The 22322-nt window shown below is 54.8% G+C and overlaps 1 protein-coding gene across 2 annotated transcripts; it reads right to left on the bottom strand.

Moving 5' to 3' along the window:
- Positions 1-1990: 1990 nt before the first annotated feature.
- Positions 1991-21731, bottom strand: EMILIN1 (elastin microfibril interfacer 1). Of its 2 annotated transcripts, none has more exons than XM_060273234.2 (8): positions 21224-21731; positions 14623-14748; positions 12530-12729; positions 8738-10738; positions 7582-7689; positions 6349-6366; positions 4791-4925; positions 1991-3268 (listed from the first exon to the last, which is right to left on the bottom strand). In XM_060273234.2, exons 1-8 carry the CDS (start codon positions 21412-21414, stop codon positions 2934-2936), a joined length of 3114 nt encoding a protein of 1037 aa, XP_060129217.2. In that variant the 5' UTR covers positions 21415-21731; the 3' UTR covers positions 1991-2933. The 2 variants fall into 2 exon arrangements, with proteins under 2 accessions (XP_060129217.2, XP_060129216.2); XM_060273233.2 differs by having other exon boundaries at positions 12530-12732; positions 21224-21550.
- Between the last annotated feature and the right edge of the window lie 591 nt (positions 21732-22322).

Below are 22322 nucleotides of genomic sequence, written 5' to 3'. Positions count from 1 at the left end.
TGGTAACAGTGGAAGGGACCCCCCAAGGTCATTCAGCCCAACCCCCTGCAATGCAGGTACCACAGCTAATGAATCCCTGACATGCCCCCCCAACCTCTATAAAAAGGTCCAATGAAAGGGAGTCAAAGGACCACGTGGTTTTCTAAAGGGAGAGTCAGCAGCTCTCTGAAGCTAAGCAGGTCTGAGTCTGGTCAGTGCCTGGATTGGAGACCCCCAGCAAGCCCCCAACCCCTGTCTCAGCCCCCCTGGGTTCCACCCCCCGAAAGAAGCCAGGATGTGAAGGTAGGAAAGAAATAAGGATCCTTTGCATCAGGCCAAGGTTGTGATGGCATTTAAATGAAGAGAAGGTTAAGGGGTGATATGATAGCCATGTTCAAATATATGAAAGGATGTCATATAGAGGAGGGAGAAAGGTTGTTTTCTGCTGCTCCAGAGAAGCGGACACGGAGCAATGGATTCAAACTTCAAGAAAGAAGATTCCACCTAAACATTAGGAAGAACTTCCTGACAGTAAGAGCTGTTCAGCAGTGGAATTTGCTACCAAGGAGTGTGGTGGAGTCTTCTTCTTTGGAGGTCTTTAAGCAGAGGCTTGACAGGCATATGTCAAGAATGCTTTGATGGTGTTTCCTGCTTGGCAGGGGGTTGGACTGGATGGCCCTTGTGGTCTCTTCCAACTCTACGATTCTATGATTCTAAATGCCCTGGAGTCAGGCGGAGGGAGGTGTTGCCTTGTTTGCCAGTGGAAAGAGCAAAAGGGCAAGAGGGGGGTAGTTGGTGACACAACAGTTTAAAATTAACTGCTTTAAGTTGGGCATAAAGTTCCCAAACGCTGATTCTCAATCCTCAATCCATGGCCAGAAGACTGGAGTGGAAGGCCACCTTCAGATCTATATTCACCAAGTGGTTGGTGTCGGACATCATCAGATGGTCCTGGGCAGTGTTTGAAATTCGCCAGGTGCATTTTGCACCTGCATATCTGCCACTTGAGACCCAGTGAAGATGCCCAGGCGCCAGGATGATGCCTGGCATCTCCACCACCTGGAGGGGCATCCCTGGGGATCCTGGGTTCTTGACTGTTTTCACACATTTCAGACTTGCCCACCTCTCCTCCCTGCTGAGAAGCTGTTATTGTGAAACCCCCCCCCCCAATGCCTCATTCAGTAAAGACCTCTGCCCGCCTGCAGCCAAAATACCTGAGACCTAAGCCCAGAGAGCGGCATTTGTGAATACCCCGCTCCTGCTCTAGTTGAAATTCTAACTGTGGGCTCCTGGGGGCAGAGACCTGGGATGGATCTACACACAGGGAAAAAAATGCGTTAAATAAGTCATAAATTAGGGTTTGTTTTTTGTTGTCATGATCTGTGTAAAATGGTGTAGAAAAGTTTTCTGCTCTACAGCGCCGTCTGGTGTCACAGTGTTATAACGCACGTAGAGCGTTTTTTCTTTACTAGTGTAGCAGAGTCCCGGGTTTCGACTCGTGTTGCTCTGTAAAACACCACGTGGCACGGATGGTTCCAGATGGAGGACGGTGGCAGCGGTGGCTGAGGGAGGTGGTGCCCTTTTGAGGTGCAAGGGAGACACACACAACCCCCCCCCCCCGGTCCTTGGAAGCCTCAGTGCCAGTTGCTGCAGGAGGGGCTGCAGTGAGCAGCCTCAGGGCAGGGCAGGGCTGCTCATCTCAAGGCCCAACGCAGAACTGCAAAGCCTCCTTGTTATTTTTGCTCTTGGGTGTGTAGTTTATGCAATCTTGTTATCTTTCTGGTACGGAAATGCCTTTTTTCATATGTTGTTACATTTGGCAGTGTGTTGTTTTGCTATGTTGTTATGAAACAGATGTTTGCATCGTTTGGCTTTGAAACGCACTCCTGCTTTCTTTGTCGTAGCTGATTTAAGTGTGACATTTTGTGTGTGGAAAAACAGCATAGAAATAAAAACAGTGAATGAATGAATGAATGGTCCCCGGATGACAGAGAAAAGCACAGGGCCGTGGTTGGTGGTTGTTGTTTTTTTATAAAAAAAAAAGTTGTGTTTCTTTATTCAATAATTATATTGATAGCTGAGTTGGGCCTTTACACAGCATATACATGAAGGGTGACCCACACAGGAGACGGGGCTGGAGGGAGGCCCCTTCCTCCTAATCTTCTTCTTCCTCCTCCTCCTCCTCTGCCCACCACCCCCTCCTCCTCCCTCCCCCCAGTCTTGCAAAGGGGCCTCTCCTCCTTGTCTCACGTAAATGGCGGTGTTGGCTCCTTGCGGTGGGGCTCCCGTGTCTGGCCCATCCATGGCAAGCATGGCATAGCATTGGCATCTGAGCAGCTCTGCAGTGGACGTGGCGAGAAGAGGCAGCCCCAGCGGTGGCAAAGCTGTGACAGAGAGCCAAGGGGGCAAGCCGGCTGGTGGTGGAGGGCAGTGGCACGAGGAGGGAGGGGGAGGGAGGGAGGGGGTCCTTTCTCTGGGGTACGACAGACACAGATAAATAACAAAAGGGACCTTTTCATTCCCACTGGGCCACGGATCCAGCTGGTATTGAAGTGGCACTTTCTGATGGCCTGAGCAGTGGCACACACACACACACCCCGCCAGGCCTGGGGAGATGAGTGGGCAGAGGGCAGAATGCTGCCTTCAGGACCCACTCGCTCCTCCCCACAGCCTGCAGCGCCTTGGGAAGAGAGAGAGTCTTTGCAAGCTTTGTGCTGCCCCGTGGCTGGCAGGGAGGCCAAGGGGCAGAGGGTGCCAACAAGAGGAGAGCCTGGCGGCTGCAAAGAACACTCTCCCTGCAGTGCTGGCCCAATTCCTGGGTGGCCCAGAGGTGGGGGGAGGGGAGGCTTGGCTGGGGCTGCAAGAGGGCAGGGTGGAGGGATCCTCAGCTCTCCCTTCCCAGACTGGACGGAGGCGCCGCTTCAGCAAGCCCCCTTTGCCAGCCCAGAAGCCAACTAGACCCCCAAGTCCTCCTCGTAGAGCAGGGCCGCACTGAAGACAGTCAGTGGCTCATCCGAGGAGCGGGCCAGACGGCCAGAGACCAGGTCCACACAGAGAGTTTCTCCAGCCTCCATGGGGACGACGAGGGTGAAGACGGCCAGGGCTCCCGTGCTGGGCTGGCTCTCAGCCACCGGCTTGTTCTCCAGGCCTTCGGGCTGGTAGCCAGCCGAGTCGCTGCGGGCGATGGCCTGGTTGGAGCGGGAGAGGACCGCCTCGATCTTCTCCCCCCGGTGGCCGGTCAGGATGGCGCTGACCAGGTAGCGGCCAGGAAACGGAGCGGTGAAGATTCCTGCGGGGAGGAGAGACCAGTTACAGGTGCCTGGCCTGGGTCCTCCCTCCTGCCTTGCACCCCACCCAAAGCACCCTCCCCTGCTTTGGGAGCCCCCTGAGAACATCAGAACATTAGAAAAGCCCACTGGATCAGGCCAGTGGCCCATCAAGTCCAGCATCGTCCTCTCAGAGTGTCCAACCAGATTCCAGTTTCTGTTTGGATCCCGGAATATCTCGTTTGTCAGCAGGGTCACGCCAGAGCACCTCCTGGGAGTGGGAATGTGGAGGATAGTAAGAGAGGATATATTGATTAAATATGATCCTTCCTCACTCACGCTAGGGAGCTAGTAGCAGAACACATTTCCTTGTTCATTGCAGGAAACTAGTTGATGGATTCGTGAGAATCATTTGAGTTCAGCAATTCAGTCTGGCTTGTCCAGATTGGATTGTTCCTGGCAAATCCCCTTTAGTTCCCTCTTAAAAACAATAATGACATAACAGTATTCTTTTAAAAGTAACGATAAGGTTTACTTACGTTCAGTTCACAGTATAGTCCTGAAGGCAGGCTTTAGATTGTAGTTAGTTACAGAGAAAAGTGCGGCTTCATCCTCTTGTGAGCCCATGTGCTGCTGGCTGAGAGCCAGCAGACAGCAAAAGGCATCAAGATGGGATAAGGCGGGAAAGGGAAGATAGCTTTGTGACCAGCCCTTCTGTAGGGTCTGCCAAGGTCACGCCCATCTACCTGGTCACATGCAGGGGGAGGGAGCTCCAGACCAGGTGTGACAGGAAGTCCTCCTGGTTGCAGCAACAATCCCCTGTGTGTCCACTCTGGGCAAACAGGAAATGCTGTATTTGACTGCTTCAGTGATGTTCCATCCCACACTGGGATCACCTGGGTGACTGTCAAAAGGACGTGGTGAAGTGCCTCGGGTTACAGGCGCTTCAGGTTACAGACTCTGCTAACCCAGAAATAGTACCTCGGGTTAAGAAATTTGCTTCCGGATGAGAGCAGAAATAGGGCGGCGGCGGCGGCAGTGCAGCAGCAGGGGGAGTCCCATTAGCCAAAGTGGTACCTCAGGTTAAGAACAGTTTCAGGTTCAGAACGGACCTCCAGAACGAATTAAGTTCTTAATCCGAGGTCCCACTGTATTTGTAACTAAGCCTGCCTTCAGGGATCCACCTGTGGACTGGTGTACATAAACTTCTTTTTATTGACTTTGAGTAAGATTGTGGCGTCTTTATTATTTCAAGAGGGATTCAAGGGAACTTACCAGGAACGTACAATTCAGTCTGAGACAGACTGAATTGTATAATAGTGAGAAGCTCACATGAGCCTGCAGCCAGCTCTATCTGCTGTGCTTGTAAAAGGGGAATGTAAACTCTGCTAAGTAAAGGAACTTGCTAGCGCAAGTTAGGAAGGATATTAATAAGGAATATATCCTCTCCCGCCACCCTGAGCATTCCCACACACCTGTCTTTCTGAGGCTCTCCCACCCCAAGCCCCTTCTTCTCCTTCCCTCATTTCTCAGCCCCTCACTGACCAGATTTCGGGTCGTAGGAGTCCCCGTCGTTCAGCAGCACCCGGTCGAAGGCTATGGTCCCCGTCTCCACGTGGCGGGCGGTCAGTGCTGCAGTGAAGGAGACCTTGGGCGTCGATCCAGGTGGCCCAGGCAGGCCTGCAAGTGGACAGGGAGAAGGGGGCGGGGGGGGGGGACAGAAAAACTTTCAGGGACTTCTCCCTTTCTCCCTGCATTGACCACCCACAATAACTGGCTCTCAAGAACTGGCTGGCTTCTGTGCTGGCAACTCACTCTGTATGTTCCTGCTTCCCACATAACACCTGTTCTGCATTTGTACGAATTCAGTCTCTTAGTGGGGCACCACCTGCACTTCGGAACTCCCTGCCTCTTGACATCAGGTTGGCGCCTTCACGCGACTCTTTTTGGCGCCTGCTAAAAACATCCTTGCTTAGACAAGCCTGCCCAGATGTTTAGAAAGTTGACGCAATCCTGTTTTTAGTCTGTTTTTATTTTAACTTTCCAGATGTCTTAAATGACTGCCATTAATATTCCTTAGGATAATTTTATTGCTTTGTCTTTTTTGTAAACCTATTTGATGTGATTTTTAAAAAAACAATCAAGCAATTTATAATTTTATGAAATAAATAACTAAATAAACCCGGACACTTCCACCCAGGCCTGTCCAGCTGTCCAGCTGCTCCTCATAGCAGGGACCTGGGGACTCAGCCACATTAGTCAAAAAACAGCATTTTGAATGTGTTATAAACCTGCAACACCAAGATGGTGCTGGAGAGCAAAAAAAAAAATCTAAGCGTTCTTCCATAGTGTTTTTCCTTTTCTTTTAATAGAATCATAGAGTTGGAAGAGACCACAAGGGCCATCCAGTCCAACCCCCTGCCGAGCAGGAAACACCATCAAAGCATTCTTGACATATGCCTGTCAAGCCTCTGCTTAAAGACCTCCAAAGAAGGAGACTCCACCACACTCTTTGGGAGCAAATTCCACTGCCGAACAGCTCTTACTGTCAGGAAGTTCTTCCTAATGTTTAGGTGGAATCTTCTTTCTTGAAGTTTGAATCCATTGCTCCATGTCTGCTTCTCTGGAGCAGCAGAAAACAATCTTTCTCCCTTTTTGTTTTAATGATTTAAATTCTGACTTATTTAGAGTGTGTTTTTTCTGTCTGTGTAGATCCACCCAAGGGCCTTTTCGCAAGCTCTTTGGGAGGGCAATGGTGTTGCACAGCCCAGCTTCATCCCCTGATCTCTCCAGAGGGCAAAGACCCCCGTTCGCCTCCCTGGGGAGCTATTGCTGGGTAGTCCTGAGCTCCCTTTAAGGAGCTGCCTGGAGTCCCAAGGCTCACCCCCCCCACACACACACAGACACTGCCTGGAATCTAGCTTCCCCACAGAGGAGGGAACAGGGTATGTGGAAGCAGGATTAGATGACTGGCCGTGCTGGCCGCTGGAGATGCTGGAACCCAGTGGCACTGGGAGGACACCAGTTCCTCCCCCCCCCCCCGCTGGAGTGGACAGGAACACCCCTGCCCCCCCCAGCCCTCGCAGCTGTGCGCGGTCATTACCTTGTTCTCCGGGGAGACCTGCAAGAGACAAGGGAAGACGGGTGAGAGGTGGGAGGGGTCATCCCCATCCCACTTGTTAATTAATTAATTGCTATTAGTGTTATTCTATTTATTCAGATCCCGCCTTTGAACCCGGGCCAGGATTCAAGGCGGCTTGCACAAATTAAGACACAGTTAAGAGATGCAAAGCTATCAAACATATCATGGGTCATTGTTTAAAAGTAATCAAACCCTAACAGAATGAAAACAAATCTCTTAAGATACAGATAATATTGTCCTGAATATAAGCCACACCCAAATATAAGCTGCACCTTTAAAATTGGAGGGGAGTAGGAAAAAAAGAAAAAGCCCTTGAATATAAGCTGCTCCCTTCCTTGCTCCTGGTAAGGTTGCAAATATAAGCCACACTTTTAAACTTTTCATGGTTGGAATTTGGGGGGGGGGGTTGAGGCTTATATTTAGGGAAATATGGTAAAAACAGTCTGGCACTATTACAAGCCCTTTCCTTTAGAAATAAAATAAAATAGTCAGTTCCCAAATGCCTGTTGGAATAAGGGAGTCTTTAGCTGCCGGTGGAAAGACAGCAAGGAGGGAGCCAGTCTAACTTCTCAAGGCAGGGAGTTCCTAAGATGCCTAGGAGCCACCACCAAGAAGGCCCTCTCCTGCGTCTGCAACAAGCAGGACTGGAGGTATTAATGAATGACCAACTCCCTCGAGACAAGACTGGGTGCTCTCCAGAAGGGAGACAGGGGGGGGGTCGTGTGTGGTCAGCCAGGCAGGTGTGCACACCTGAGGTGGTGGAAAAGGCCTCTTGTGGAGGGGTGGCTGTGGGGTTGGCAGCTGCCACTCACACAGCTCACAGTCTCAAATGGGGCAGGGAAGGGGATCCCCTCCCAGTGCACCACCCCCTCTGTCCAGGAGAGGGCGCCACCCACTGCAGCACATGGAGGGTTAATTGTTCTGGGGAGACTCTTGTGACCTTCCAAAGGCCCCGATCCCCTGGTGCTCCCAGGGCAAGGAAAGGGGGTTGTTGGGGCACAATAGGCTCCGGGAAGCCAAGCAACCCCCAAATTGTAGAGTTGGAAGGGATTCCCAAAGGTCATCTAGTCCAACCCCCTTCCGAGGTAGGCACAGAACCATAGGACAGTAGAGTTGGAAGGAGCCCAGAGGGTCATCTTGGTGCTCCACTGTCAGACATCAGGATACAAAAACTCAGCCTGGCCAGCTGCTCACCTGGAGGCCCCACAGGGCCGGTCCTTCCGTCCTTGCCAGGGGGCCCAACTGGGCCTATGGCCCCCTGCTTCCCCATGGGGCCCTCCGGTCCAGGGGGCCCTGGAGGTCCTGTGGATGGAGAAGAACATTAGATGTCTAGGCAGAGACAGAGGCAAGAGGCCCCACCTGCTGTGGGATGTGAAACACAAGAGCAGTCAAATGGACATAGAAGGGGATGTCTAGACCAGCCAGTTTTCCTCTGCATGTGACTAGAGGTGGGCGTGGCCTCACCTGTGCAGGTAACACAAAAGCATTGGGCTGGCCGCCATCTCTCTCTCTCTGACTTCGTTTGCCAAAGAAGCAACATCTGCTTAGCCAGAAATGCTCTCTTGAGAGAGGTCAAAGGAGCTATCTCCTTATGGGATAGTTTCCAGGTGTATGTTCCTTATTCTAAGCTAAGTCTGCCTTCTGGGATCCTGTTGTGAACAGAATGTGAGGGAGCAAACTCTTTTTATACTTTTATAGAAGACTGTGTCATAGAATCATAGAATCATAGAGTTGGAAGAGACCACAAGGGCCATCCAGTCCAACCCCCTGCCAAGCAGGAAACACCATCAAAGCATTCTTGACATATGCCTGTCAAGCCTCTGCTTAAAGACCTCCAAAGAAGGAGACTCCACCACACTCCTTGGTAGCAAATTCCACTGCCAAACAGCTCTTACTGTCAGGAAGTTCTTCCTAATGTTTAGGTGGAATCTTCTTTCTTGTAGTTTGAATCCATTGCTCCGTGTCCGCTTCTCTGGAGCAGCAGAAAACAACCTTTCTCCCTCCTCCATATGACATCCTTTGATATATTTGAACATGGCTATCATATCACCCCTTAACCTTCTCTTCTCCAGGCTAAACATACCCAGCTCCCTTATCTTGCCTTATCTTTTGCGTGTCTTATCTTTTATGAGGGACTAAAGGGGGAAATACCAGGACAATATTATTATAGAGGCTTTAGCGAGCCTGAGCAACGCATACGCTGTGTGACTTTAAAAGGGGAATGTTACTCTGCTAAATTGTGAAATTTGTTAACACAAGTTGGAATAGGAAATAATCCAATAATATATTCTCTCCATCCCTGAACATTCCCATACCTGCCCCCCCACCCGGTCTGCCCCAGAGTCTGTACCTGTGAGGTCTTGCAGGGTGAGGCCATGCAGCTGCCCCTGCAAGGTCTGGAGAGAGCCGTTGAGGGTGCTGAGCCGGCGGTGGATGGTGCCCAGCTGGCTGCCGTGGATCTTGTCCAGGAGGGCTCCGTGGGTCTGCAGAGTCCCGTTCACGTCCCGCAGGCAGCCCCACAGGGCCGAGACGTGCTTGTCCAGCCCCTCCTTGATCTTGCGCAGGCTCCCGGAGACCGTGTCCAGCCTCTCGCACGCCCCCTCCAGCTTGGCCAGCCTCTCCGCCAGCCCCCCGGAAGCCCGCCGGCAGTCGGAGGCCTCCACGCGTAGGGCGCCCCCAAAGCGCTCCACCTCGCGGCCCAGCACCTGGAAGCGCTCGTCGCTCTCGCTGACGTGCTCCGTCACCTCCTGCTGCACCCGGTTGATCTCGGCGATGATGTGGTCCTTGGTGGTGCCCAGTTCGTGGATGTCGGTCTGGTGCTTCTCCACGGTGGCCTGCAGCCCAGCCAGCGTCTCGTTCAGGGAGCTGAAGCCCAGGATGACCTCCGACAGCTCGCCCTGCAAGGACTGCAGGTGGACGCTGGAGCTGCCCCCGATCACGCTGAAGCCGTCCAGCGGCCGGGAGGCGTCCCCTGCTTCCTTGCCGCCGCCGCTGCCCAGGTTAGGGCGCTGGCCGGGAGGCTGGCAGGCAGCCTGGCAGACCTCCACCTCGGACCGCAGCTGGCCCACCTCCTCGCGCAGCTCAGCGCACTCCTGTCCGCAGGAGAGCTGCTCTAGCCCCCGGAACTCCTTCTCCAGCTCCTCCAGACGCTGCCGGGTACGGTTGGCCTGCAGCACCAGCTCAGGGGGCCCGGCACTGACGGAGACCACCACGCGGTTCTCCAGCTCGCCAACCTCCCCTGCCAGCCTGCTGAGGGCGTCGCTGTGGGAGCCCACCAGACCCTGCAGGCTGCGCAGCTTCCCCGAGATGTCCAGCTGGTGGAGGTTGCTGCCCAGAATGCGCAGCTGTCCCTCGGTGTCGAGCAGCCTCCTCTCCAGGTCGCTCAGGATGGTGCTGATCTGAGAGTCCTGGTTGCCCGCAGGGGCACAGACCTGCGTGCAGGCATGGGCCGTGCTGTGCACCCGCTCCAGGGCCCCCTGCTGCTGCAGGCTGCTGTCCTTCAGGGCGCCCACGTCCCTCGACAGGTTGGCCAGCGCCCGCCCCACGTGGCTCTGGAAGTCGTTCAGGCGGGAGAAGGCCGAGTCCAGCTGGCCCTCGGCACGGCGCAGCCGCTCGTCCGCCCCTTCCAGCATGACCTGCAGGTCCCCAAAGTGCTCCTCCAGGCTGCGCTGCGTGGTGTTGACGCGGCTCTCCACCTCCGTCATGCGCCGATCCACGCTCCACGGAGGGGGCGGGGGTGTCCTCCGCCCAGCCAGGTGCTCACTGAGGCCGGAGAGGGCCTCCGTCACCCCGTCGAGGCGCCGCTCCAGGCCGCTCACCCTGCTCTCCGCCCGGGCGCAGCAATCCTCGGGTGGCTGGGAGCCCAGGCGGCTCACGTGTTGCCGGACGGCGTCCACGGCATCCCGGTTCCGCTGGTCCACGGAGGCCACCAACTTCTCCAGAGCCCGCATGCGGTCCTGGTCCTCCTCCCGCTGCTGCCGCAGCTCGTGGACACCTGTCACGCAGGAGGAGCAGGTTTCGTGGATGGTCCGCTCCACCTCCCGCAGGACCTCGCCGTGGACGTCTGTCCCGCCTCCCTGCGCCGCCACCCCCTGCCCGTTCTCGTGGTTGGAGATGCGGTTGTCTAGGCGCTGCAGGTGGCGCTGGATCTCGTTGAGGGTCTCCTTCATTTCCGGGTGGGCGGCTGCGTCCGCCGGCTGCTTGCCATTCAAGGAGGACTCCACAGCCCTGCGGACGTCCTCGGCCAGCTTGGTATTGCTGGTCTCCATGGTGGACTGCAGGTCCTGCAGCTGTTTGCTCAGGCGCTGGACTTTTTCTTCCAGCTGTTTGACCTTCTCGGAGTCCCTGTGCCCTGGGAGAGGAGAGGAGAGAGAGAGAAGAGAAGAGAACCACATCAGGACACCTCCACTCTGTCCAGGTCTGTCATCTGGCAAAGCAGCTGCTCCACACAGCAGGGAATCAGACCCTCTAGTCTATGCAAGGGAACTAAGCTAAGCAATGGATTCAAACTTCAAGAAAGAAGATTCCACCTCAACATTAGGAAGAACTTCCTGACAGTAAGAGCTGTTCGGCAGTGGAATTTGCTACCGAGAAGTGTGGTGGAGTCTCCTTCTTTGGAGGTCTTTAAGCAGAGGCTTGACAGGCATATGTCAAGAATGCTTTGATGGTGTTTCCTGCTTGGCAGGGGGTTGGACTGGATGGCCCTTGTGGTCTCTTCCAACTCTAGGATTCTAGGATTCTAAGCTGCACTATGCTGATCCTGAGCTGCTGGTGAGCTCCCATCTAAGGTCTTGCAAAGACGCTTTGAGAATGTGCAGGAATGGAAACGCCTGGATCAGGAGAATAGAGACAAAATTGGACTCAGCTCCACGGACCGAATTTACTCCATGCCTCTTTCAAAGCTAACCTCCAAGGCTGAGGTTATGAGCTTAAATCACCCAAGAGTTGGCCAGCCTCACATAACCAACATGCTTAAGTCTAATTAAGGCATGAAGGTGTTTAATACCATAGAGCAAGGTGTCCTGTCAGGCTTAGCTAGTTCCATTTCCCTTATGGCTAATCAAACCTATTGTTCTGACAGTCTGCTTGCGAAGAGGTTTGAGTTGGTTGCTCCAGCTTAGACCGCATGGCTCTCACAAGCCACTCTTCAGTTCCGATGCCAATAATTTAGGAACTTTCACCACTTTCTAACAGCTAATTTTTCCTGCCTGTGCAACTTGTCTGAAGCACAGGAACCTGACCATTTTTAACTTAACAAGTGTGTGGTCTTTTTCCTTTGCTGGAGGGAGAGGGGAACTTTGGAACTTGCATTAAAGGGCATATTTTAAAGGTCTAAGAGATGGGCTTCTCTCACCAAAGAGTACTTGCCCCAAACTTAAAGCTCTGCATCAGGAATTCTCTCTCATTCATCTATCTATCGATCGATCTATCTATCTATCTATCTATCTATCTATCTATCTATCTATCTATCTATCTCTATCTATCTATCTATCTATCTATCTATCTATCTATATCTATACACACACACACACACACTAGTAGGTAGCTGTGTTGGTCTGACATAGATACAAGATCTCAAAGTAGCTGTCTTATTACAAAATAATTTCAGAAATAGACTGGAAAGAGAAGTTGGTGAATTGCAACTTATTACCAAACTTAAAACCATGGAGAGACCTGGTCTGAATATACATGATAAAGCTATTTTTAGCCATCTCACCCCTTGCTTTTTCCTGTAAGACCAATTGCAGTCATTAACAGTCGTCAACAGGTTTACCACACCTATCAGCCAATCACCCATTCTCACCACCCTTCTGAATAATACCCCTCCCCATCTTCTCACTGTATATAAGGGTCTGAAGACTTCTGTTTCCAGTGTATCTGAAGAAGTGTGCATGCACACGAAAGCTCATACCAATGTCAAACTTAGTTGGTCTCTAAGGTGCTCCTGGAAGGATTTTTTTAAAAAAATTTGTGTGTGTGTGTGTGTGTGTGTGTGTGTGTATCTCGTGCCACCAGGTTTGGCATTGTGACATTGGTGACTTGGCCTGCAGAGGTGGGGGAGATGTGTGGGTCCAGCCCCCCGCCTCGGCCTTCTGGGTTGAGGTGGCAGAGCATCTTCCCCCCTGGATCCTCCCCGGGGTACCTTCTCCGCCAAGACCGCTGAGCGTGTTGCTGAAGCCGGAGAGGTTGGGACGGACAGGCTGAGTACGTGGGCGGGGGGTGGTGGGTGGCATCCCGCCTTCAGCACAGTCGTCACCCGAGTAGCCAGGGCAGCAGCGCCACTCCATGTCCGAGACAGTCTTGTAGGCCACCTTGTAGCGAGGGCGAACGAAGCTTCGGTACCTGCTGGTTGGGAGAAAGAAAAGCACCTGAGAACCAGGACTGGGACTGGGGGGAAGGGGTGCCCTGGGTTCCAGCCACATGCCCAGGCCAAGGAGCAAGTGTTTCAGATAGCGGACAGTTAGGGATTCTTCAGGGGGTTGGAGTGGGTGACTCTTGGGGTCCCTTCCAACTCTACAATTCTAGAAATCATTGGAGGTTTTAAAGCAGAGATTGAGTGGCTACCTGCCACAGGTGCTTTAATGGTGGTTCCTGCATTGCAGGGTTTTGGGCTCCATGACCTTTGGAGGTCCCTTCCGTTGGATGTAACATCACAGAAAGCAGTCAAGGACAACATTTCCTGTTTTCCCAGAGAGGACACATGGGGGATGTTGCTCCAGCCAGAAGGACTTCCTGTCACACCTGGTCTGGAGCATCCTCCCCCTGCGTGTGACCAGGGAGATGGGCGTGACCCTGGCAGACCCCATAAAAGGGCTGGTCTTGATGCCGCTCTCTTGATGCTCTTTTGCTGTCTGCTGGCTCTCCGCCAGCAGCACATGGGCTCAATCCCCATATGAGATAAACTCAACACTCTCTTCTGTAACTACAAGCTAGAGCCTGCCTTCGGGATCATACTGTGAACTGGGTGCAAGTAAACGTCTTGTTACTTTGAAGAGAAGACTGTTGTGTCCTTATTCTTTTTAAGAGGGAATAAAAGGGGAATTTACCAGGATCAATTCAGTCTGGACAAGCCAGACTGGATTGCTTAACTCAATGAGATTCTAACAAATCTACCAACTAGCTTCCTGCCATATACAGGGGAACATACTCTGCTACCAGCTCACTAGCATGAGTGAGGAAGGATAATATTCAATCAATAGATCCTCTCCTACTATCCACAACATTCCCACATCTTCCAGTTCTACAGTTCTATTACTCCAGGCATGTCCAAAGTCCGTTTCGGGGGCCTAATCTGGCCCGTTGGTTGATTTAATCCAGCCCCCGTGGCAGTATATGTCCTGGGGTGAAATCCTAAAAAACAACTTCAATCCTAAAAAAAGCTCAACAACAACTTACAACTTTGGTCAGCCCTCACGCATGTTCACTTCATTAAATCTGGCCCTCTTTGAAAAAAGTCTGGGCACCCCTGCTTTTGGTCTGGTCTAGTGGGCCTCCATCTGTCTTGAGAGACAATGGAGTATACCTCTGGGGGTGAAGTAAAATCACTGCATTGGAAGCACTGAAGGGACCTCCCTGGGATGCAAGCCTGGGCATTGTGTGGAGGTCCTGGGCTGCCCAGACAACAAGACCCCCCTCTTGGCCTCACTGATGGGGTCCAAAGGAAAGCAGAGCGAGACACTGGGCACCCGCTTGGCGTACAAGACAACATCCAACTGTCTCAGGGACTCCTGAGCCTTTTCTCCTCCCAAAGAGGTTTAGGAACAGAGTTTTCCTTCCCGGTCGCCCTGCCAGTTCAAGAGGAAGAGTCTCTGTAGAGCTGGTCCCATTGAGAAGGTTACTGGAGGGGCTGGACACTTGGCCCTCCGAACCAGCACAGCAGAGGGGAAGGCCAGAGACTCCCTCTGCAGGCACTGGCTGGCAGACCCACCCGCCTCTCCTGGGCAGCTGAAGGAGCACATCCTCTTGCAGTCCTGAAGATGCCCACCAGGGGGCAGGCAACCCCCTCCCCACAGGCCTGGGCCATCTGGCTCCTGCTGGGCAGCCTCTTCCCTTGATGGGCTGGGCACGCGCCAGGCAGCAGCCACAGGCATCCGCCACTCCACCCCATCTGCCCACGGAGGCCGTGACCCCGCAGTGCCCCACCCAGGCAGCCAGCAGCAGCAACGCACCACCAGCCCTCGGCGCCCCCCTCCAATTCTGCTTCCTCTGGGAAGGGGCTGCCCCCCACACACTCACGTGATGACGCGGGGGCACTGGAGCTGCCCCCAGGCGCACGGCTGGTAATCTGGCTTGACATAGGTGTCCACGCCGTCCTCCACGACGCAGCTCACGCTGCGAGAGACCACGTAAGCACACCAGTTCCTGCAGCAGAGAGAGAGAGAGAGAGAAAGAGACTGGTTGCAGAAAGCACTGGGGAGACCCCCCCTTGCCCCACATGGCTTCCAGTCCAGCTCACAGCAGCAGACCCAGAGCAAGCCCCACCCCAGACCTCCACATTCCAGGAAGGCCTCTGTTGCAGGATGAAAAGGAGCCAGGGCACCAGAAGCTGCAGGGTTGGTGCCAAGGCTTCGCCCGCCGAGAGGTTCTCTGCATGCAGAGTGTGTTCTGCTCTCAAACCCCACCCTGCCCACAGAGAGCGGAAGAACGGAAGAACAGAAGTGTCACTCTGGTGGATCAGGCCCATGGCCCACCTAGCTCAGCATCCTCTTCTCGCAGTGGCCAACCAGGTGCCCCCCCGGAACACACGCAAGCAGGATCTGAGCACAAAAGTGTCACTTTTCCCCTCCTGCGGTTTCCAGGCATTCAGAATCATCTGGAGGCAGAGCATAGTTGTGATGCTGGCAACCCCACAAACATGTCTCTTTTAAAGCCATCCAGGTCAGTGGCCCTCCCTGCCTCCTGTGGGAGGGAGTTCCACAGGTTAACCCGTTTACTCCAACCCACTTGGGATGGTAGAACTGAGCTGCTCCTGGAGGCTTGGAGGCAGGGCAAAGAACCACAAGCTCTTTTTTCGGAAATCAAATTCCAGTGGCTCAGGCCAGGAGGGAAGGGAGGTCAGCCAAAGGCTGGCACCTTGGTGGTGCGCTCTCCTGGACTAGGAAACACCTCAGCAGAGCCACATCCTGGCCATGAAAACCCACGTCTGGTCCCTCCCCGTTCCCATGCTTAGCTAGTCTCCACACCCACCAACATTGGCATTCAGGGCTTCAGATGTGCCACCAAGCTTAGAACACCGTCGAATAATAGAATTGCAGAGTTGGAAGGGACCCCCAAGGGCCATCTCTAGTCCACCCACCGCAATGCAGGAATTGCAGCTAAGGAATCCCGGACACCCAAACTTCCAAAGCCCTCAAGTAAAAAGGTACGCTTAAGTGCAGTCAAAGGTGACTATGGGGTTGCAGCGCTCAGGCTGAGGGAGCTGGCGTTTGTCCACAGAAAGCTTTCCTGATCATGTGGCCAGCAGGACTAAACCGCTTCTGGCGCAACAGGATACTGTGATGGAAACCAGAGCGCACGGAAATGCCATTTACCTTCCCGCCAGAGCGGTACCTATTTATCTACTTGCACTGGTGTGCTTTCGAACTGCTAGGTTGGCAGAAGCTGGGACAGAGTGACGGGAGCTCAGTCATGGGGATTCGAACCGCCAACCTTCTGATCGGCAAGCCCGGCAAGCTCTGTGGTTTAAACCACAGCCTTAAGCAGGATGCAAGCATAGCAACAGTAGCTCCCATGAACCTCAGCAACTAGTATTCAGACACCAGTGGAGAGATGCCTTGGAGCTGATGTGGTCCAGGACAGCCTGTTGCCCCTCCCCCCCCACTGTTTTCACCCAAGTCCTCTCTATGGGCCAGAGGAGGTGGGCTAGTCCTGCCTTCCTTTCCTTCAACAAATCCCAACTCTAAACCCCTCTCCCCCCCCCCCCGTTCTTTTGCATCTGAATGGCCAAGAGCTGATTGCTGTGGCTTGCTTTTTTTTTTTTTTTTTTTGCAAATGGGCAAGAGACAATTGGGTGGGAAGGTCTGAAAAGGCTTTTTCTCTCAACCTACATTTGCCATCTTCTGTTGCTTCAACACTAATTATGCAATTATAGAATTGTAGAGTTGGAAGAGACCCCAAGGGACATCTGGCCCAACCCCCCCACCCCGCATTGGACAAGGACATCAGAACAGTTTCATTAGGTGGCTCTTAATTCCGACCACACAGTGACTTAAACTTTAGAAGTTGGCGCTGTGGGTTAAACCACAGACTCTAGGGCTTGCCGATCAGAAGGTCGGCGGTTAGAATCCCTGCGACGGGGTGAGCTCCCCTTGCTCGGTCCCAGCTCCTGCCAACCTAGCAGTTCGAAAGCACGTCAAAGTGCAAGTAGATAAATAGATACCGCTACAGTGGGAAGGTAAACGGCGTTTCCGTGCGCTGCTCTGGTTCACCAGAAGCGGCTTTGTCATGCTGGCCACATGACCTGGAAGCTATACGCCGGCTCCCTCGGCCTATAGAGCGAGATGAGCGCCGCAACCCCAGAGTCGGACACGACTGGACCTGATGGTCAGGGGCCCCTTTACCTTAGTTGCTGCTAGGATGAAAAGAAGCGACAGTTTTTTAGAGAGCTGAAGGGAGCATGGAAGAAGGGTGGTGTCTCACGGCACAGGACTCTCTTCCCAACATTGCCTGTGGCCAAAGAGTTCCAGGAGGTTCTGGCCTTAATTCCAAAACTTGCAAAGTCTATTTGACCACATGCAACAGGCTCATTCTAAAGAAGATGGACCAAATGCACAACAACAAGCCTCTTGGATGCCTCTTTCAACTTGCTAAGTTCAAGCCAGACATGAAGGCTTCAGAATCAACCAGCTGATACATGGCAAAAAATGACTTCTTGGTCCTGCCCTCTGGCTCAAGCCCTCCCTTTCTAAATTAAATAATTAGAAAGAGAAAGGTGTTTTTTCTCCCTCTTTCCTAATGCTAGAACTCATAGATGTTCAATGAAGCTGAAGGTTGGAAGATTCAGGACAGGCCAAATAAAGTCCTCTTTCATGCAGTACAGAGTTAAACAGTGGAACTCCCTCCCACAGGAAGCAGAGGTGGCTTGGATGGCTTTAAAAGAGGATGAGACAAATTCATGGAGGAGGAGGAGAGGACTATTAAGGGCTATCAGCCACAGTCAAAAGCAGCAATGCTTCTGAATCCCAGTTGCTGGAAACCACAAGAGGGGAGAATGCCTCTCTTGTGCTCAAATCCTGCTTACAGGTTTCCTATGGCTACAGGCATCTGGCTGGCCACTGTGAGAACAGGACACTGGGCTAGGTGGACCATTGGCCTCATGAGGTGCCGCAAGATGAGAAGGGTACTGAGCGGAGGGCAGGAGGGGCAAGGATGGGGCAGAGGCATCAGAGGGGAAGTTCTCCAGAGAGCAGGCCCCAAAGGATTGTGCTCAATGAGACAGCCTGGGACGTTGCTTAGAAGGGTTTGTCCCACGGGAGCAAGGAAGGCGTCTCCAACCAGCTCCAGTTTCTGGGAGATGATCAGGCTCTTGAGCAACAGAGGATGTGGCTTCAACTGGGAATCTCCCTTTGCTTCTCTCCAAGAGATGGTGGTGGCTTTTGTCTGGCGTTGCTCCATGGTCAGCCCCTCCCTCCCTCCATGCACAACTGCAGTCAGTGGGGGGGGCTGGTCCATAGAGGGAATGGGACGCTTCCCCGCCTGCCCCCCGCCAGCTCCTGCCTGCTCTTTCTTTCTGCACTTATATAGATCATCTTTTTTTCTCTCCAAGGAGCTTGAGATCCTTAGTTCTCCCTCTTCTCATTTAATCCCCACAACAACCCTGTGAGGAAGGCGAGGCTGAGAGAGGAAGGGACTGGCCCACAAGGTCCAGTGAGCTCCGTGGCTGAGTGAGGACTCAAACCCTTCCCTTGTCTTCCCCCAGTTCCTTATGAGGAACGGCTTAGGGAGCTGGGTATGTTTAGCCTGGAGAAGAGAAGGTTAAGGGGTGATATGATAGCCATGTTCAAATATATGAAAGGATGTCATATAGAGGAGGGAGAAAGGTTGTTTTCTGCTGCTCCAGAGAAGCGGACACTGAGCAGTGGATTCAAACTACAAGAAAGAAGATTCCACCTAAACATTAGGAAGAACTTCCTGACAGTAAGAGCTGTTTGGCAGTGGAATTTGCTGCCAAGGAGTGTGGTGGAGTCTCCTTCTCTGGAGGTCTTTAAGCAGAGGCTTGACAGCCATATGTCAAGAATGCTTTGATGGTGTTTCCTGCTTGGCAGGGGGTTGGACTGGATGGCCCTTGTGGTCTCTTCCAACTCTACGATTCTATGATTCTAGGTCCTGGTCTCAGACGCTCTGCACCACAATGGTTCTCACAAGCCACCCAGTGGGTGGCCCTGGCCCCTCAGCTTCCTCCTCCGCCTCATTTTGGCCCGCCTAAAAATCAGCATGGGTGTGAAGAGGATGGGGTCAAAGCTAGGATGAGTTTGGCCCTGCCTCTCATTGGTCCAGGCTCTGCCCACCATTGGCCTCTCCACCTCTTCCCCCCCCCCCGCCAGTCCCAATGGGCACCAGGCACCACTTGGTCACGGCTGGGTGCTGGCAGAATTGGGGCTGTTGTGTCCAGGAGTCCTTTCCTGCCTGCCTTGGTCTCCCTTGTCCAGGGACCTTTGATCAAGGAGGGTGACCTGCTTGGGATGGGCGGGGGGGGGGGGGAAGAGGCCAGAGGAATTGCCTCCAGCCCTTCCTAGCTGACCCTGATCTGAGCCAACATTCAAGCTTCCAATCCCTGCAGCTGGTTAATATTTGCTGGTTTCACCTCCTCACCTTTCCGGCTGCTCTCTCACAGGAAGTCCCATTTCCAGCATTTTTTACTGGGTGAGCCAGGCCTCGCCATAGCTGCCAAGTTTTCCCTTTTCTCGCGAGTAAGCCTATTCAGCATAAGGGAAAATCCCTTTAAAAAAGGGATAACTTGGCAGCTATGGGCCTCGCTCGGCCCCTGAAGGCTTTCCGTGTGGAATAATCACAGGAGGCGCCTCTGAGGGTGTGCAGAGTGCGTTTCCTGCACCGCAGCCACAACGGGAGGGGTTTCATTTCGTGGGTGGGGCAGCCCCTCGCAAGCCTCAACCCAGCCTGCCTGTGTCTCTGACTCTCTTTCTCCATTGGGGGGGGTGTCTCCCAGGCGCCCCCGGAGGTATCGCCCTCATCCTCTGGGGATTTCTGGAGGACGGTTCAAGCCCCTCGGCTCTGCCAAATCTTTGGGATCCGATACAGTGTTCGACTTCCGTCTAGCTACTATTTTGGTTACAGGTAGGTAGCCGTGTTGGTCTGACGCAGTCAAAATAAAAATAAATATTCCTTCCAGTAGCACCTTAGAGACCAACTAAGTTTGTCATAGGTATGAGCTTTCGTGTGCATGCACACTTCTTCAGATACTATGCTATTTTGGTGTCAAGGCTGCGCACAACCTCCTAACATTGTTGGACTCGCTTCATTCCTTTTAAACAATTTGTACTGCTTAGCTGAAACTGTCTCGAAGCAGAGGGCAAGAAACGCAACACCAAAAAGGTAAAACTATAAAGGCAGGCTTCAATTAAAACGCCTGCTGGATTTATTTGTTTTTTAGACGTCCTCAATAGGTGGCAGAAGTTCAACAGGGAGAGTCTGACCTCAACAGGAATACAATTCCCGGTGAACACAAACCCTGCACCGGAGCCATGGCAGGGGGTGGGGGTGGGACAGAACTAGCAGTGACTCCCCTGGAGATCTCAGCGATCTGGCAGGGGAGCAAGGGATCGGGTGGTCCTCCTGGTCCTATTCCTGGTTGGTTTTACCTGTTGCTGCAACGCTACTTGGAGGGTCTGAAAAGCTGCCTCGCATCCCGTTGCGAATCAATAATCTCGGGAGCCCCAAAACCTGCCCACGAGGAGGGGCCTGGCTAGGAGGAATCTGGGAAAGACCCTCCCCTGCACCTGGGTTGGTCTGGGAATCTCCCGGAGTACTAAGAAAGACCGAGGGGGGGGGTGAAGGAGGTGCCTACAGAGAGGAGCCCCTCTTTTGCCCCCTCCCTTGTTGCTTTTCCTATCTCCCCTAAGGCGATGCTGCTGCTGCTCCGGCTGTTGGGGCTGCAGCCTCAGACTTGCAACGTGCCCCACGTGCCCCCCCCCTCAGACTGGCTTTCCCGACAACCCCCCTTCTCCCAAGCCTGGCACCCACCCAAACCTTCGCTTCGCCAGCCTCTCCCACAGGGAGTCTCACACACCCCTCCCCCCCCCCCCGGCCAAGCGCCCCGAGGCCCGCCGTCCCCTGCCCGGACTCCGAACGAAGCAGCCACGTCCCAAGTCCCCATGGACACGCCCCGCCCGGCCCAGCACCCTCAGCCCATCCCCCACCACACGGCGGGAGGGCCAGGGAGGAGCCCGGCCGGGGGCTCTTCCCCTTCCCCCCCATCTCTTCATGGCCTGTTGGCACCACCCCGCCCCATAGAGCCCCCCCCCCATCCCCTTGGCAGCACAAGGCCTTCCAGAGCCCCTGGCTGGAGCTAGGGGGGGGGCGTCCCGCTTCCCTTCTCTTCTCTTCTCCACTTCAGTAGGATGTTGGTGGGAGGCAGAGCGGGAAAGAAGCCCCTCGCTCGCCCGCCCTGCTCTGTCTTCCCGCCCCCCGAGCTGGTCTGGGACTTCCAGCCTCTTGCGCCCCTGGCTCGCCCTCTTGGCGGCTCAGGGGCAGAGCGCCTGCTTGGCATGCAGAAGAACCCCGGGAATTCCTAGGCGAGCGCGGCTGCCAGCCAGTGCAGGCAACGCGGGGCTAGATGCGCCCCTGGCCTGCTTCTCTCTCCCTCTGCGCGCCGGCTTACCTGTGGCGACTGGCCACGCGCGCCCCTCCGTTGGCCGCCTGCCCGGCGCCTTGAACCTGCGCGGCGAACGGCAGGCCGGCGCCCGTGTAGAGGCTGTAGCGGGGCGGGTAGTTCATGGTCCCCGCCGGCCCGGCCAGCAGGCCCCACCAGAGGCAGAGCCAGAGCCACGCGGCGGCCCCGGGGCCGGTCATCACGGCGCCTGGTGCTTGGGGGTCCCAGGGAGGGAGCGGTCAGCTGCGCATGGCGGGGGCCCCCGACGGCAGTCCGGCCGGGACTCCTTCCTGGCTGCTGCGCTCGCTCTGGGCTCCGCCTGGACGCGCAATGACAGCTTCGAGAACTTCGCAAGGCGAGCAGGCTGGCTCACTCACTCCCCCCGACTTCCTGCCTGGCCGGCCTGGGCCCCCGCGCCCCGCTGCCCCCGCCCGCCCGCCCCATCGTGGGCTTCCCCGCTCGCTCTGCCCCGGCTGGCCTTGGCTAGCCCCCCAGCTAGCCCCCCTCGCCTCGCCAGCCAGCGCCCGGCCACCACCAGGAGGGGAGTTTCGGCCGCTCCTTCGGGCCGCCCCCTCCGCTCCGCTCCCTCCTCGCTGCGGCTGCCGACATCTGCTTCTCGTTACTGTCGGGGACGGGAATAGGAGGGGGTGGGGAGGAGGAGGCGCGGGGAGGGGACGGGAGCGGGCCCGCAGCCAGCCCGCACGGCCCCCGGGAGGACGCGCGGTGCGGCGCGGCTACCGAGCGAGGTGCCTGCGACGGGGCGGCTGGTCACGGACCCACCACGCCGCGGGGGCCCCGTCGGGGGCAGCCCCGCCGCGGCTCCGGGTGGATTCCTGGCTGGCCCCCGTCCCACCCCAGTCGTCCCACGTCACTAGCCAGGAGAGCTGCCAGGCAGCAATCCGTCTGGACGGTCCCAAGGGGTGTATGTCACGTCTGAGACAGGGAAGCCTTTGTTTTTTAGACGGGGGAGACACCGCTCGCGCTCCCCCGCCTGGTTCCTGCCCGCCAAGATCGCTTCTGGGATCTCTTTCATCCACATCGATCCCTCGGGGCCAAGACCCCAGCCCTGAAATAACCTCCGTCCGTCCCACGCCTGTCCAGCCAGGCT

The sequence above is a fragment of the Zootoca vivipara genome, chromosome 3, assembly GCF_965207765.1.
Source record: "Zootoca vivipara chromosome 3, rZooViv2.hap1.1, whole genome shotgun sequence".
Classification (NCBI taxonomy): domain Eukaryota; kingdom Metazoa; phylum Chordata; class Lepidosauria; order Squamata; family Lacertidae; genus Zootoca; species Zootoca vivipara.
This window is presented reverse-complemented; position numbering and strand designations above follow the sequence as displayed.